This window comes from Salmo salar, chromosome 11 (genome assembly GCF_965601325.2).
Source record: "Salmo salar chromosome 11, fSalSal1, whole genome shotgun sequence".
NCBI lineage: Eukaryota > Metazoa > Chordata > Actinopteri > Salmoniformes > Salmonidae > Salmo > Salmo salar.
The window spans coordinates 22256111-22273735 of record NC_138301.1 but is presented as its reverse complement, the minus strand read 5'-3'; the positions used below and the strand labels follow the sequence as shown (position 1 = coordinate 22273735).

Genomic DNA, 17625 nt, shown 5'->3' with positions numbered 1-17625 from the left:
TATTGTACTGCCACTAAAGTATAATAAAGCCTCTTTAGGCTCTGGTATGGGGGATATCCCCACTCATCCTTTATCTATTTTCTTCTCACTTTTCTCCCATTCTTTCTATTTGAGGCTCCAGAAGCTTTGATAAAGCCTGAAGGTGCGTGTGAGAGAGAGAGAGAGAGAGAGAGAGAGAGAGAGAGAGAAAGAGAGAGAGAGAGAGAGAGATAGACATTTCAAGGGGGAAAGGGAGAGAGAAAAGCATTTTATCTCCACATAGCAGTGTTGTGTATTGATTAGAGTGAAATTACGAGAGAGAGGACCCCTGTTGTGAAATCTATACTGTATGAATAATAATTACAGACAGTGTATATAGCAGTGTTTCCCTCTGCTCTGATCTCTCTGGGGAGAGGAGAGAGAGGGGGAGAGGAGAGAGAGAGGGGGAGAGGAGAGATAGAGGGGAGAGGGGGGAGAGGGGGGAGAGGGAGCAATAGAGAGATTGGAAGAGAGAGTAGGGTGTAGTAGTTAGAGTAGATGGACCACTGATCAGCTCTCACATGAATATGTCCATTAAATCCTCACGCAAGGTTTACCTGAACACAAAAATATCCCCACACATGCATGTATACACGCACTAACACACATACTGCACAGTGACCTCAGACCTAATCCCTTTAGTTAACCATCCTGTCATCAGAAAGGCCATTACATTTAATCTGCTGATAAGAAGGTGAGGGTATTATTTTAGCATGCCACTCTCACTGCACCCCCCATGGATCATTTGAAAGTAAATTTTCAATCAGGGTAACGTCCTTAAAAAAAACGTCATCTGCATATTTAGCATTTAAATGTAAATTAGAGTGAGGAGGAAATGGCTAGAATGTGATAGATATTAATAAAAGATAACGTGCACATTATAACACAATCAGGGACATGGGGGAGGGAGGGGGCATAAAGGAGGTGGGCAGGTGTATAACAGGCTTTTCAGACCATTTTAATTAAAAAAATATATATATATTTTTAACTCCATAGCTGGGGTAGAGCTATGTGGGATGAGAGTATGCCTGACGTGTGTGTGTTTCCATTAGGCATGTGTGTGTTTAGGGTGGGTGTTCAGGGAGCTCATCCTAAACCAAGAGGTCATTTTACTTACAGTAGATCCTGCCCGTCATCCCCTCTATGCAACTGCAATACTCTCCCTTCATCATTTCTCTCTAGTTCCTCACTATTCTTCTATCTCCATCCCTCTCTCCATTTGGTTATTGATCCATGTTATTGATGACAATACCTTTCTTGTCTTCTGTAGTTTCACCACATCTCCTGCTTGGATCAATGAGACTTACTCTAGCATCTCTCCATCTCCCCATTCCCACTCTTCCTCTCTTCCTTCTCTTTCGATGTAACATGATCAGAGAAGCAATATTGGTTTAACTTACCAAACCATTTGATTAATAGATTGATGAACTTAAAGGCAGTTGAACATAGAGGTAGACACACATGATCGGAATGGTGCCTTTTATTTCACAAGAGTGTTTCAGAAGAGATGCACGGTTAGACATTATGTTCATAGAATAATAAAACCTTTTATATTAATAAATTAAAACTGTCAATACTGTCAGTAAAATAACAGATAACTATAATATAATGTATTCATTTATTTTTAGAAAGATAGTTACAAAAATGACTTTGGACTGAATGGAATATCAGCGTCAGCTTTTTCAAGAAAATAAGATATTACTTAAGAAAGAATAATCAGATGTGGACAATAATAAGGTGGAGTTGAGTTCCAAGTCCTCTCAATCTCAGGCACATATTAATAACTCACAAATACTGATTTGGATACAGTGTGTGGAATCAGATACACTCGTATCTCTCTGATTAAAGCTGTCCTTAGTTTTTATTGTACTGACAGTATTGGACGGTTCTGACTTAGAATATGTGGACAACTACAAATACCTAGGTGTCTGGTTAGACTGTAAACTCTCCTTCCAGACTCACCTTAAGCATCTCCAATCCAAAATTAAATCTAGAATCGGCTTCCTATTTCGCAACAAAGCATCCTTCACTCATGCTGCCAAACATACCCTCGTAAAACTGACCATCCTGCCGATCCTCAACTTTGGCGATCACCCCCAATGCCAATTCTTCCTTTAGCTGCCTTTCCTTCCAGTTCTCTGCTGCCAATGACTGGAACGAACTGCAAAAATCACTGAAGCTGGAGACTCATATCTCCCTCACTAGCTTTAAGTACCAGCTGTCAGAGCAGCTCACAGATCACTGCACCTGTACATAGCCCATCTGTAAATAGCCCATCCAACTATCTCATCCCCATACTGTATTTATTTATTTATCTTGCTTCTTTGCACCCCAGTATCTCTACTTGCACATTTATCTTCTGCACATCTACCATTCCTGTGTTTAATTGCTATATTGCAATTACTTCGCCACCATGGCCTATTTATTGCCTTAGCTCCCTTATCCACCCTTATCCAGCGTAGCCTAGTGGTTAGAGCGTTAGACTAGTAACGGAAAAGTTGCAAGATCAAATCCCCGAGCTGACAAGGTACAAATCTGTTGTTCTGCCCCTGAACAAGGCAGTTAACCCACTGTTCCTAGGCTGTTGTTGAAAATAAGAATTTGTTCTTAACTGACTTGCCTAGTTAAATAAAGGTAAAATCAAAATGTGCACACCCTGTATATAGACTTTCTCTACTGTATTATTGACTGTATGTTGGTTTATTCCATGTGTAACTCTGTGTTGTTGTATGTGTCGAACTGCTTTGCTTTATCTTGGCCAGGTCGCTGTTGTAAATGAGAACTTGTTCTCAACTAGCCTACCTGGTTAAATAAAGGTGAAATAAATCAAAAATAAATTGAACATCACTATCAGATAGTGTGTGTATCTATATTCGGGCCAGGAGGTTGATGATGAGTTTCTGCAGGTCCTGTGTGCGTCGCTGGGTGATTTCCAGCACCTCCTCATGGTTGACGCGGTCCTGGCTGCCATACTCTGACACCACGCGGTTGGTGATGAGAGACAGGCCAAACACACGCAGACCACTGTGACGAGCCACTATCACTTCTGGCACTGTACTCATACCTGAGTGAGAGGGAGCAAGAGACAGGGAGCAAGACAGAGATAAAAGGGAGAGGTCAGAGGGAGACAGAGGGAGAGAGAGAAAGTGATATAGGAGGGTGTGGGTGTGTGAAGACAGGGGATAAAGAGGGGAAGGGAAAGATAGGGGGAGGGGGAGACCCAGAAAATGAGTCATGTCAAAGGATAACATGTACAGCTTCCTCCCTGTCAACCTGTTACCCTCTAACTGACACCACTCAGGGTTCAGATCAATTGAACTGTGACCCCTGAAGCTGAACCCATTGGCATAGATATCCCCCTGCGCACAGACGTCAATTCAACGTCTATTCCACGTTGGTTTCATTGAAATTACGTGGAAACACTGTTGATTCAGCCAGTTTGTGCCCAGTGGGATGGCACCTGATGTGTGTTAGAGAGAGAGGAGCACCTGACGTTTTCTGTTATTAACATCCGTTTGTTTGTTCCTAATTTTGTTTCTAGCTGCATGCAGCTCTTCGTGTGTGTGTGTGTGTGTGTGTGTGTGTGTGTGTGTGTGTGTGTGTGTGTGTGTGTGTGTGTGTGTGTGTGTGTGTGTGTGTGTGTGTGTGTGTGTGTGTTATTGATGGTGTCATTGGTTAGATAGTATTACAAATTCCAGTGACTGGTATTAGCACCTAACAAACCCTGAGCTTCACACTCCACTCCCCATCACCCACAACTGGAGCCTGAGAGTCTAGGGGGCCCCATAAACCTGCCTCTCAAACTCTCCCTGACCTGTGTCAGATGTGCCCTGATAGGTTGCTAGGGAGGTTAGTAGGGGGCCGGACATTTGCCCATGCTCTTGATTATACAGGTCACACAATACTTGCAGTCTCCCTCAAGCAGGTCTCTGCCCATCAACAACTGGACGCAATAATATCTCTGGACTTGTGGGAGGTGTGCATGCCCAAAATCCACTACCATTCCACAACCTCTCCCACTTTTCATCCCCATATGCATCAACATATTCATCTTCCTCAGTGTGTTTAAATAAAGTTCCTGTGTGTTCATTCTTTGGCTGCTTTATTCCCCTCTAACCGGGGGGCGGTGTCAGTGAGTCACAAACCAGTAAAATATGTAGAGCCGGGGCACTCTCTTTCAGATAGAGTGCTCTTGGGGAGAGCCTTCTCCATTTCCTCAGTCAGAAGACAGTATACACATCAGAGGCCTGATGTGCTCCCTGAAGGTACAAGTTTCCCTTTAGCACAGATCTGAAAGCTGACCATAAATCAGTGTCTTGTACCCACCCACAGCGTCTGCCCCCAGGCTTAGCAGAATCTTGCTCTCTGCCACTGTCTCGAAGGCGGGGCCGCCCACATTGCAGTACACCCCCTGTTGGAGGAAAGAGGAACAGCCCTGCTCCTCTGCCACCTCTCGAGCCAAACGGCCCAGGTCTGCATCATACGCATCCGACATGCAGGGGAACCGTACACCAAACCTACACACACGCACACACACACACACACACACACACACACACACAGAACAGTAGAGTTAACACACACACAAACATACACCCCAAAACTTCACACGCCAAAGTGTACTTTTTTAAAGTCCACACATACCATCAACAATCAAAGCACCTAATGATGGTAATAAGGGCTCATCACAGCTAAATGACTCATTATCGTAATAACTCCATTTAGGTTATCGACATCTCATTATCAGTGCCTTAGCGATGACTGCTTAGAGGCACTTGAATTGCTAGTTCAGACTCAAACATGACAAATCTCAAATTACAGTCTATTCTCAATACAGTAGAAAGTGCATAGGACAGAACCCCATAGAATAGGGTGTCATTTATGGTCATTTGGCCTCAGTGTTTGGGAGGCTCACTGATGATCAGAGGCACCTGTTTGACTGTCTCACCTGTCATCGTTGTGTCCCCTCAGAGGGTTGATCCCGGCCAGGCCTGGCATATTGATGTGGTCTCTGATCAACATGACGTCACCAACATTGAACTTAGGGTTCAGTCCTCCTGCAGCGTTGGTCACTATCAACGTCTCCACCCCAAGCAGAGTAAACACACGCACCGGGTACGTCACCTGCACAACACACAGAATATACAGTACTTCAGCAGTCAGAGTGGACCTACACCGTTACAGTGTCTTGGAGTGACAGAGAGCATCATCACGTTAATCAGCTGTCTTTACTTAGGACTCAGCAGCCCACTGCTGTCTCAACTATAATGTCATCTGCCAGTCCTGTGGTCAGAGTAGTCTAGGAGCTTCATGTTGGACAGTGACACAGCAGAATCCAATACAGCACTCTGTAACAAGCTTAGGTCCTGCTTAGACAGTATCAGTTGCATATGTTTATTGCATGTCTTTATTTTACAGCAATTTGTCTTCAAAATACTTTTTATGGAAAGCATAGCATACACAGCATGGTATGTGCTGAATGTGTGTTGCATTATGTTTCAGAGCGGAAGAGGCAGTCTAACCATGGCAATGCTGTAGCCCTCATAGTAATGGAACCTGCCCTGCATACAAACACAGGCCTTCCCTTGCAGCTCCCCGAACACCAGATTCCCAGCATGGCCTGGCACTGATAGAAAGAGGGAGAGAAAGAGAGAGACATACACAAATACGTGCACGGCACAGGAGGCTGCTGAGGGGAGGACGGCTCACAATAATGGCTGTGATGGAGTGAATGGAATGGTATGAACAACATGGAACCATGTGTTTGATACCATTGCATTATTTAGTTCCAGCCATTACTAGGAGTCTGTCCTCCACAATTAAGGTTCCACCGGCAGCTTGTGGTGCACTGGCACATTCACACTAAATACACCAACTTCCTTGCCAGATTTGTGCCCGACGAGGTGTTGCACACACACATGCGCACGCAAACACACACACATACATACACACGTATGTTACCCTACATGGGATGGGATTAAGGGAGACAGATGAGGAAATGGGGTCAAGTTGCAGGTCAAAGCACTAACAGACCAGTCTACCTGGTGTGCAGTATGGTGGAGTTTGGTGTGTGTGTTTAGTAGGTGGGCCTCTCCCTGTGTGTCTCAGTGGCAGGGCCAGTTCCCCTACCCCCTGAGGTGTGATTAAGCCCTGTACCCCAGAGCTTACACCTGAGTAGGAAAACAACCCAGCTACCCCCCCCATCTACTCACCATGGTCCCTCATTAATGATGTCACCTGAGACCAATGTTGATGACATGGCTTTAGAACTTTATTATGCAATGTAGTCATGTGCTTTGAGGTGAAGAAGATGTTAAGCTACAGACTCACAACACTGTGTCAGAGATAAGAAGTCTTCAAGGTTATGCGTGTATACTGTACCTGTGCTCTGAGGGAAGTGAGGGATGTCTTTATAAGGGAAGGCTACACTATTCTCCAGTAAGTCTGCCAGCCCTCCCAGTCCAGAACCACAGATGATGGCCACCTTGGGCATGTGCTGTGTACGCTCCAGCAGCCAATCAGCTGTCTCCTTGTACTGCTCATAGGTGTACCTGCGAAGTGGAGAGAGATAATGAGAGAGAGAGAGAGAGAGAGAGAGAGAGAGAGAGAGAGAGAGAGAGAGAGAGAGAGAGAGAGAGAGAGAGAGAGAGAGAGAGAGAGAGAGAGAGAGAGAGAGAGAGAGAGAGGAGAGAGAGAGAGAGAGAGAGAGAGAGAGAGAGAGAGAGAGAGAGAGAGAGAGAGAGAGAGAGAGAGAGAGAGAGAGAGAGAGAGAGAGAGAGAGAGAGAGAGAGAGAGAGAGAAGAAGAAAGAAAGAAAGAAAGAAAGAAAGAAGAAGAAAGAAAGAAGAAGAAAGAAGAAAGAGCCAACAGTGAAGGGTTAGGGGCAAAGGGAAGGATTTGGGGGGTGTAAATGCAGTTTTGTCCCACTACTGCAGTGGAGCGTTTAGCTCAGGCCCTGGGCAAGGTAACTTGGCAGGATGGTGATGAATCACAGGCCGAGTAGCCTCCATAAGCAAATCCACTGGAGCACAGCAAGCAAGCAGTCCCTTACACACACATCAAAATGCGATACTCAACACACACGCGTGGGTGGTGATGTGTGAGTGTGTGTGCATGCACACACTTCCAACAAGTGGGCCCTGAAGCCTGATTGGAGGGTTAGGATGCGTAAATAAACCCCATCAGCCAGCAGGGATAAACGAGCTTGTGATAGCCTTGGTCATGGGGGGTGGGAGGTGGGGGTGGAATGGCTTGAGCAATTCATCAAATTCAATCAATTCAATTCACTGGGTGAGTAGACATCTCTCACTCTGTCCTGAAGGCAAGGACAGAGAGAGAGAGAGAGAGAGTTAGAGACAGACAGACAAACAAACAGACAGACAGACAGACAGACAGACAGACAGACAGACAGACAGACAGACAGACAGACAGACAGACAGACAGACAGACAGACAGACAGACAGACAGACAGACAGACAGAGTGAGTTAGAGAAAGACAGACAGACAGACAGACAGACAGACAGACAGACAGACAGACAGACAGACAGACAGACAGACAGACAGACAGACAGACAGACAGACAGACAGACAGAGTGAGTTAGAGAAAGAAAGAAAGAAAGAAAGAAAGAAAGAAAGAAAGAAAGAAGAAAGAAAGAAAGAAAGAAAGAAAGAAAGAAAGAAAGAAAGAAAGATGGTCTGTGGGGATGGAGTGGACTAGAGTTCTCTGACATGAGAAGCCACTGAAGAGAGCAATCAGTGTGGTTAATGCTCTCCCTCTCTCTCGGTGTATAGAGCTCTTAAAGGCAGTAATGGGTGAGAGGTTGCAAGAAAAGGTAACTAGAGGAAGGGCTATAGGAAAGGGAACAATGGGGTACTAAGTTAAGGGGAACTAGGCAAGCAAAGAAGCAAATAGTCTAGTCTAGTCTAGTTCATCCTATAGAATGCAGGAATTGACATTCAGGTCTCAAAGACATTTGCCCATTGGGCAAGTAATATATTTTTGTTGCCCAAAGATTATGATTACTTGCCGAAAATGTAAAATAGCTATTTTCCACTACACACAGGGGATGCACACATACACAAACACACACACACATCACCACTCACGTGTGTGTTGAACCAGAAAGACCAGACTACTGGAATTCTTTGCATCTAGTTGTAATCAGTAAAAAAAAAATCACCTGCCACATGGGGCATCCACAGACTCAACTTGCACGACTGCTCATGTCTGAGAAAGCAGAAAAGTACTGAGAAACCAGAAAACAAACGATGAGCACGGAGTGCGCAACAGGGGAAACTAGATTGCCCAACATTGCCCCATGCCTTCCCTCCCACACAGAGCTGTCGAAGGTCCTGGCGGTTGCTCTGGCAACGTTCCTGTCCCATTGCACTATGAATACGGAAGCGGGACCGACCACAACACAGCAGCCTCGTTCAGAGCATTTGAATACCAAACAGGCCTAATGTAGGCTACAACAAAAAGCCCTGATATACAGTATTTCTTCTCAGGAGCAGCCTAGAGAGGCATGTTCTCTGAATTCTAATCTCTCCCTAGCCTAGTCCCTCCTGTAGCTGTGCAGGAAAACAACTCCAGTGACTGATGAGTTTTCAAGTTTGAATCTTGAAATTATGCAGCGGAATCCTGCATGTTTTAGCATCGTTTTTTTGTAGGGTGAGCTGCCTCTGTAGTTTGTATGCTAAATAGACAGTTACACTTTAATACGGTCCATATTCAACTATTTATAAGACATTTACAAAAAGATTGCACACTATTAAGGATTGGGGTTAGGTTAGGTTAGGGTAGGTAAGGGTTAGGGTTAAACAGCGATCACTTTAGATTAGGGACTGCAAAAATACTTTACTTATTATTATTAAAGGTTATAAATGTGTGAGTAATGATTAATAAATGATTTATTACGGAACATTAAAATAAAGTGTTACCACATAAACTATTCAAAACTTTCTATAAGCTACCTAAATGAAACTCATGCCTACACTCTCAGAAAAAAGATGCTATCCTGAACCTAAAAGGGTTATTCAGCGTTCCCCATAGGAGAACCCTTTTGGTTCCAAGTAGAACCGTTTCGGCTTCCAGGTGGAATCCTTTCTACAGAGGGTTCTACATGGAACCCAAAATGGTTCTACCTGGAACCAAAAGGGTTTTACCTGGAACCGGCAAGGGACAGTGGTGAAAAAGTACCCAATTGTCATACTTGAGTAAAAGTAAATATACCTTAATAGAAAATGACCCAGTAAAATACTACTTGAGTAAAAGTCTACATGCATTTGGTTTTATATATACTTAAGTATCAAAAGTAAACGTAATTGCAAAAATAAAAATATAAAAAGTATACATAATTTCACATTCCTTATATTAAGCAAATCAGATGGCATCATTTTCTTATTATTTTAATTTATGGATAGCCAGGGGCACACTCTAACACACATCATTTACAAACGAAGCATTTGTGTTTAGTGAGTCTGCCAGATCAGAAGCAGTAGGGATGACCAGGGTGTTCTCTTGATAAGTGTGTGAATTGGACCATTTTCCTGTCCTGCTAAGCATTCGAAATGCATTTAGTACCTTTGCGTGCCAGGGAAAATGTATGGAGTAAAACGTTGCCTACATTATTTTCTTTAACGGTGTAAAAGTAAAAGTTAGCAAAAATATATAGTGAAGTACAGATATCCCAAAAACATCTTAAGTAGTACATTTAAGTATTTTTACTTAAGTACTTTACACAAATGCCTATTGGGTCACCCGAAGAACACGTTTGAAACCCTTTTTCTAAGAGAGTATAGGCTTATAGCCTAATATTGTGCAAGCATAGCCTGCAGTGTTTAGGCTGCAGCGTGGATATATTGTGTGCAATATAGGCAAGCTCTCATCGAATTCAAACTGGCCATCTGTAGTCTATTTCCTTCCATCCTCTTTGAATCATATGGGAAGGACGTTTTGGCTATCTACCTGTCACTTTGACCGGGGGCGTTATCAGAAACGAGAGCTACTGCCGCCACATTACTCTTGCGCTTTCTCACTGTAATGTCAAATTCTCTACCAGGAATGATCTCCGTTGCTATGGCAATGATCTGGTTGTGCCCGAGTTAATGGTTAATTCGAATAGGCGAAACAAGTTTATGAGGTGATAGATTAAGGTTTATTCCTTCTGACCCAGCCTAATATCATGTAGTCGTTTATTTATCGTACCTGCTCTCGCTGGTGGATGACATGTCGACGACGGTTGAGGAAATTGTTAGATTTATTTATCTCGCTGTCTGTGATACAGCTTTCGGCTTGAAAGATGGAGTGGACTGATTCGCTCACGGGGTGGATTGACAATAGTGCAGCACGTGGACTGGCTTGAGGGCCAGGGCCGGCTTAATGCAAGGGCTTACCGGGGCTGAAGCCCCTTGGCCCAGACCTGTGAGGGGCCCAAGAGGCCACAAAAAATACAAATAAAATAAGGATATATATATAGTTCATACACTGCTCTTAGAATGCAGGAAAATACGACTTCACTCAAGGGGATACTACTTAATCAATGTTAAAAACACCCTTTTCTCGCCATCATAACATTAAAATACACGACAGTGTTCATCAGTGTGTTGGTATTACCTTTGTTAACTTGTATTTGACTATGTTGTTACTGGAAATGCATTATTTCATTGTAACTGGTGTCACGGTTGTCGTCGGGAATGGAGGACCAAAACGCAGCAGGAATGTGGATGTCATCTTGTATTTATTTTACCTTAAAGTGAACACCAAAATAACAAAAGAAGAACGAACAATCAACAAAACAGTCTTGTCAGGCTCACACATGCAAAACAAGAAACAATCTCCCACAAACACTAAACCAAACACATACCCATATATAGGACTCTCAATCAGAGGCAACGAGAAAGCACCTGCCTCCAATTGAGAGTCCAACCCCCCATTAACCTAAACATAGAAATACAACTAACTAGACTAAACATAGAAATACATTAACAAGGAACAGTGCCCAAAAACTGCAGCGTGTGCCCAAAAACCCCGGAATACCTAAATCAAATACCCTTCTACAAAAAACACCACCCCGAACCACATAAAACAAATACCCTCTGCCACGTCCTGACCAAACTACATTAACAAATAACCCTTATACTGGTCAGGACGTGACAGTACCCCCCCCCCCCCCCAAAGGTGCAGACCCCGGATGCACCTCATAAATAAACAAAACCCAAAACAACAACAAAAAAATTCCCCCTAAACTAAAGGGAGGGAAGGGAGGGTGGCTGCCGTCACCGACGGCACTTGTGCTACACCCCCCCTCCCTAACCCAACTATACAGGTGGTGGTTCAGGCTCCGGCCTACTGTCCTCCAGAATGCAGACAGACTTAATCCGTTTCGGGCCGTAGGCAGACTCCCCTCGTTCCGGATCGTAGGCAGACCTCTTCCATTCCACACTGTCGGCAGACTCATTTGAAACACAGTTACTTATATTTAGTTCTGGATCATTAATAGATTTACTCAGTTCCGGGTTGCTGCTAGACTCCTTTGGTTCCGGGTCATAGGCAGACTCACCCGGTTCTGGGTCACAGGCAGATCCCTTCGGTTCCGGGTCACAGGCAGACCCCCTCGGTGCCGGGTCACAGGCAGACCCCCTCGGTTCCGGGTCACAGGCAGACCCCCTCGGTTCCGGGTCACAGGCAGACCCCCTCGGTTCCGGGTAGACGGGCCACTCTGGCAGATCCGGCGCGACGGGCCGCTCTGGCAGATCCGGCGCGACGGGCCGCTCTGGCAGATCCGGCGCGACGGGCCGCTCTGGCTGATCCGGCGCGACGGGCCGCTCTGGCTGATCCGGGCAGACGGGCCTCTCTGGCTGATCCGGGCAGACGGGCCTCTCTGGCTGATCCGGGCAGACGGGCCGCTCTGGCTGATCCGGGCAGACGGGCCGCTCTGGCTGATCCGGGCAGACGGGCCGCTCTGGCTGATCCGGGCAGACGGGCCGCTCTGGCTGATCCGGGCAGACGGGCCGCTCTGGCTGACCCCGGCAGACGGGCGGCTCTGGCTGATCCGGGCAGACGGGCGGCTCTGGCTGATTCGGGCAGACGGGCAGCTCTGGTGACTCCTGACTGGCGGGCAGCTCTGGTGACTCCTGACTGGCGGGCAGCTCTGGCGACTCCTGACTGGCGGGCCGCTCTGGCGACTCCTGACTGGCGGGCAGCTCTGGTGACTCCTGACTGGCGGGCAGCTCTGGCGACTCCTGACTGGCGGGCAGCTCTGGCGACTCCTGACTGGCGGGCAGCTCTGGCGACTCCTGACTGGCGGGCAGCTCTGGCGACTCCTGACTGCACACTGTTGCCGGACTCTCGAGGCTGGGCTGACGCACTGGAAGCCTGATGCGTGGTGCTGGTACTGGAGGTATCAGCCTGGGGACACGCACCTCAGGGCTAGTGCGGGGAGCGGGAACAGGCCGAGTCGGACTGGGTTGACGCACTGGAAGCCTGGTGCGTGGTGCTGGTACTGGACGTGCCAGACTGGGGTTTCGCACTTCCGGGTCCGCACAAGAGACAGGAACTGGAAACACCGGGCCATGGAGGCGCACAGGCGGTCTTGATCTCACCTCCTGCACAACCCGTCCTGGCTGGATGGAACTAGTAGCCCTGTACGAGCGGGGTGCTAGTACAGGGCGAACTGGGCTGTGCAGGGGCCTGATGTTTGCCGTGCGTAGAGCGGGCGTAGGGTAGCCTGGTCCTAGGAGGCGCACCGGTGACCAGACGCGCTGCACAGGCATCCTCCTACCGGACTGGATGCCCACTCTAGCACAGCATCTGCGAGGGGCTGGAATAACTCGCACTGGACTGTGCGTGCGTATGGGCGAGATTGTGCGCACTTTAGCAAAACACGGCGCCCTCCACTCCATACGGTCCTCCATATAAACACGGGTAGCTGGCTTATGGCTCATCCTTGGCCCAGCCAAACTACCCGTGTGCCCCCCCAAAACAATTATTGGGGGTGTCTCTCGTGCTTCTCCCTCTGCGCGTACAAGGCCTCGTACATCCGCCTCTCCGCCTTGGCTGCCTCAATTTCCTCCCTTGGGCGACGGTATTCCCCAGCCTGGTGCCCAGGTCCAGCCCCTTCCAGAATTTCCTCCCAGGTCCATTTCTCCCGCCAGTCCATCTCAAAATCCCTTTGCTCTTTAAAGTCCACCTGTTGCTCCTTCCTTCGCTGCTTGGTCCGTTTGTGGTGGGAGATTCTGTCACGGTTGTCGTCGGGAATGGAGGACCAAAACGCAGCAGGAATGTGGATGTCATCTTGTATTTATTTTACCTTAAAGTGAACACCAAAATAACAAAAGAAGAACAAACGATCAACAAAACAGTCTTGTCAGGCTCACACACGCAAAACAAGAAACAATCTCCCACAAACACTAAACCAAACACATACCCATATATAGGACTCTCAATCAGAGGCAACGAGAAAGCACCTGCCTCCAATTGAGAGTCCAACCCCCCATTAACCTAAACATAGAAATACAACTAACTAGACTAAACATAGAAATACATTAACAAGGAACAGTGCCCAAAAACCCCGGAATACCTAAATCAAATACCCTTCTACAAAAAACACCACCCCGAACCACATAAAACAAATACCCTCTGCCACATCCTGACCAAACTACAATAACAAATAACCCTTATACTGGTCAGGACGTGACAACTGGAGCTAGTACATGCCTCTTTCAGCGGCGCCGTTCTGGTCCAATCTCTGCTAATTTTACAACTTGGAGATGCGTTTCTAGTTTTTTTTTCTGCGGTTTGGACAAATCATCATCAACATGATCTATATGTTGTTTGAATCTATGGAAATCCAACTTCCTATTCCTATCATCCCGATTCGCCAATCTTTTCAGGACATTTTTCTGTGCCAATTTAAAGAGAAGAAGTCGAAAATACACCACGGAATTTGAAGTTCCTGATCGTTGAATTGTAGATTGTTTACCTTGTATGTACATATATATTCACCCACAGTCATGTTTAATATTCTGCAGATTTCAGATAGAAAATGTACTGTCGCCCTGAAACTCAGAGCTAGCAGCTTAGCTAACGAATTCAATTCCAGAGGTGCAGCATTCGAGGATGCTGCCCAGTTTTCGCTTGTAGTGATTAGTGAAGCTTTTTTACAGTGTTGCAGATGGTGAATATGTAGTAGTTATGTTATTCAGAAAGCGTTGTCCAAATGAATGGACTGTTGACTGTCAAATATGAAGAAAGACAACTTTCAGGTGTCTCATCCATCAGGATAGCTTCCCCGTTCTGATTTCCTGCCCCTCGTTTCCGCCCCTCAATTCCCCCACTCGTTTCCGCCCCTCATTTCGGCTCACACCCTCATAACACATACGGTCCTGTGTTGATAGCTGCAATGATAGTCAGCGAATTGGATGCGTGTCCTTGAAGAGAAATGTCTTCTTGCACTGTTTTCTGACAATCAAAGTTATGAATTTTTTCTAAATAAAAATACAATAAAAACAAAAAGCTTGTCGTATAACTCTGTGGGGCACAGTAGTATTGTCTTACCCTCAGTACTAAACAGCCATGAACAAGAATTACATTTCTTATGTGACCCATTCATTGACCCATTTTTTTTTATAAATGATGGGCTATTTCAGTTTTGCTCCTTCAGAAAGTATTCATACACCTTGACTTGTTCCACATTTTGTTGTTGCAGCCTGAATAAAAAAAACATGTCAACACTCAATAACCCATAATGACATTTATTGAAAATTAAAAACACAAATATCTAATTTACATAAGTATTCATACCCCTGAGTCAATACATGTTAGAATCATCTTTGACAGCGATTACAGCTGTGAGTATTTCTGGGAAAGTCTCTAAGAGCTTTGTACACCTGGATTGTACAATATTTACACATTATTATTTTTTTAATTCTTCAAGCTCTGTCAAGTGGGTTGTTGGTCATTGCTAGACAGCCATTTTAAAGTTTTGCCATAGATTTTCAAGATGAACTAAGTCGAAACTGTAACTAGGCCAGTCCCTCCAGTGTATATTTGGCCCCTGTGTTGTAGGTTATTGTCGTGCTGAAAGGTGAATTTGTCTCCCAGTGTCTGCTGGAAAGCAGACTGAACCAGGTTTTCCTCTAGGATTTTGTCTGTGCTTAGTTCTATTCTGTTTGTTTTTATCCAAAAGAAACTCCCTAGTCCTTGCCGATTACAAGCATACCCATAAACATGATGCAGCCACCAACATGCTTGAAAATATGAAGAATGTTACTCAGTGATGTGTTGTGCTGTATTCAGGACATAAAGTAAATTTCTTTGCCACATTTTTTCTGTACAGGCTTGCTTCTTTTCAAACTTTCAATTAGGTTATTATTGTGGAGTAACTACAATGTTGTTGATATCAAGGCTCAGGAGAAGAACCAGATGCAGACAGTTTCGAAGTAACAAAAGCTTATTACTAAACAGCAGGGCAGGCAAACGACAGGTCAATGGCAGGCAGAGGTCAGTAATCCAGAGCAGAGTCCGAAAGGTACAGAATGGCAGGCAGGCTCAGGGCAGGCAGGGGTCAGTAATCCAAGGTGGTGTGACAAGGTACAGAACAGCAGGCAGGCTCAGGGCAGGCAGGGGTCAGTAATCCAAGGTGGTGTGACAAGGTACAGAACAGCAGGCAGGCTCAGGGTCAGGGCAGGCAGAATGGTAAAAACTGGGAAAACTAGAAACAGGAACAAGAGAAAAACAGGAGCACGGGAAAACCGCTGGTAGGGTTGACAAAAAAAAACGAACTGGCAACAGACAAACAGAGAACACATGGGGAAGATGGGTAACACCTGGAGAGGGTGGAGACAAGCACAAAGACAAGTGAAACAGATCAGGGTGTGACAGTTGATCCATCCTTTGTTTTCTCCTATGCCAGCCATTAAACTCTGTAACTGTTTTGAAGTCACCATTGGCCTCATGATGAAATCCCTGAGCGGTTTCCTTCCTCTTCGGCATCTGAGTTAGGAAGGACACCTGTATCTTTGTAGTGACTGGGTGTATTTTTAAAAACACAATTTTATTTAACCTTTATTTAACTAGGCAAGTTCGGCCTACCAAAAGGCAAAAGGCCTCCTACGGGGACGGGGATTAAAAATACAAAATATAGATAATATGAATATAGGACAAAACACACATCACGACAAGAGAGACAACACAACACTACATAAAGAGAGACCTAAGACAACAACATAGCAAGGCAGCAATCTATGACAACACAGCATGGTAGAAACAACATTACACAACATTGTAGCAACACAACATGGTAGCAGCACAAAACATGGTACAAACATTATTGGGCACAGACAACAGCACAAAGGGCAAGAAGGTAGAGACAACAATGCATCACGCAAAGCAGCCACAACTGTCAGTAAGAGTGTCTATGATTGAGTCTTTGAATGAAGAGATTGAGATAAGACTGTCCAGTTTGAATGTTTGTAGCAGCTCGTTCCAGTTGCTAGCTGCAGCGAACTGAAAAGACGAGCAACCCAGGGATGCGTGTGCTTTGGGGACTTTTAACAGAATGTGACTGGTAGAACAGGTGTTATATGTGGATGATGATGGCTGCAGTAGATATCTCAGATAGGGGGGAGTGAGGCCTAAGAGGATTTTATAAATAAGCATCAACCAGTGGGTCTTGCGACAGGTATACAGAGATGACCAGTTTACAGAGGAGTATAGAGTGCAGTGATGTGTCCTATAAGGAGCATTGGTGGCAAATCTGATGTCCGAATGGTAAAGAACATCTAGCCTCTTGAGAGCACCCTTACCTGCCGATCTATAAATTATGTCTCCGTAGTCTAGCATGGGTAGGATGGTTTCTGAATCATGTTTAGTTTGGCAGCTGGAGTGAAAGAGGAGCGACCAAGTCTAGATTTAACTTTAGCCTGCAGCTTTGATATGTGCTGAGAGAAGGACAGTGTACTGTCTAGTCAAACACACAAGTACTTGTATGAGGTGACTACCTCAAGCTCTAAACCCTTAGAGGTAGTAATCACACCTGTGGGGAGAGGGGCATTCTTCTTACCAAACCACATGACCTTTGTTTTGGAGGTGTTCAGAACAAGGTTAAGGGTAGAGAAAGCTTGTTGGACACTAAGAAAGCTTTGTTGTAGAGCATTTAACACAAAATCCAGTGAGAGGCCATCTGAGTATAAGACTGTATCATCTGCACATAAATGGAGGAGAGAGCTTCTTACTTCCTGAGCTATGTTGTTGATGTAATTGAGAAGAGCGTGGGGCCTAGGATTGAGCCTTGGGGTACTTCCTTGGTGACAGGCAGTGGCTGAGACAGCAGATTTTCTGACTTTATACACTGCACTCTTTGAGAGAATGCCAGTCAGTTGATTATTGACAAGTTTTTCCAACACTTTTGATAAACAGGGCAAAATAGAAAGGCCTATAACAGTTAGGATCAGCTTGATCTCCCCCTTTAAATAAAGGACGAACCGTGGCTGCCTTCCAAGCAATGGGTACCTCCCAAGAAAGGAGAGACAGGTTAAGGTTGCTGCCCCTATCATCGCCAAGCCTATCTTCGACCGTTTTAAAGAAGAAAAGGTTTAAACCATCTGA

At 45.5% G+C, this 17625-nt stretch overlaps 1 protein-coding gene across 3 annotated transcripts in view; it reads right to left on the bottom strand.

The window, feature by feature from the left end:
• Positions 1 to 1482: 1482 nt before the first annotated feature.
• Positions 1483 to 17625, bottom strand: part of LOC106562242 (purine nucleoside phosphorylase) — a 28657-nt gene continuing 12514 nt past the window's right edge. Inside the window, exons 1-6 of one of the 3 annotated variants that reach the window (XM_014126996.3) lie at positions 10225 to 10356; positions 6400 to 6569; positions 5541 to 5644; positions 4967 to 5142; positions 4345 to 4535; positions 1483 to 3082 (exon numbers count right to left, since the gene is read on the bottom strand). In XM_014126996.3, the coding sequence (XP_013982471.1) occupies positions 2886 to 3082; positions 4345 to 4535; positions 4967 to 5142; positions 5541 to 5644; positions 6400 to 6569; positions 10225 to 10247 (861 nt within the window). In that variant the 5' untranslated portion in view covers positions 10248 to 10356 and the 3' untranslated portion in view covers positions 1483 to 2885. Of the gene's footprint in view, positions 3083 to 4344; positions 4536 to 4966; positions 5143 to 5540; positions 5645 to 6399; positions 6570 to 8123; positions 8266 to 10224; positions 10357 to 17625 lie in introns of those variants that run through there. The other 2 variants (XM_082957812.1, XM_082957811.1) reach the window with 2 other exon arrangements.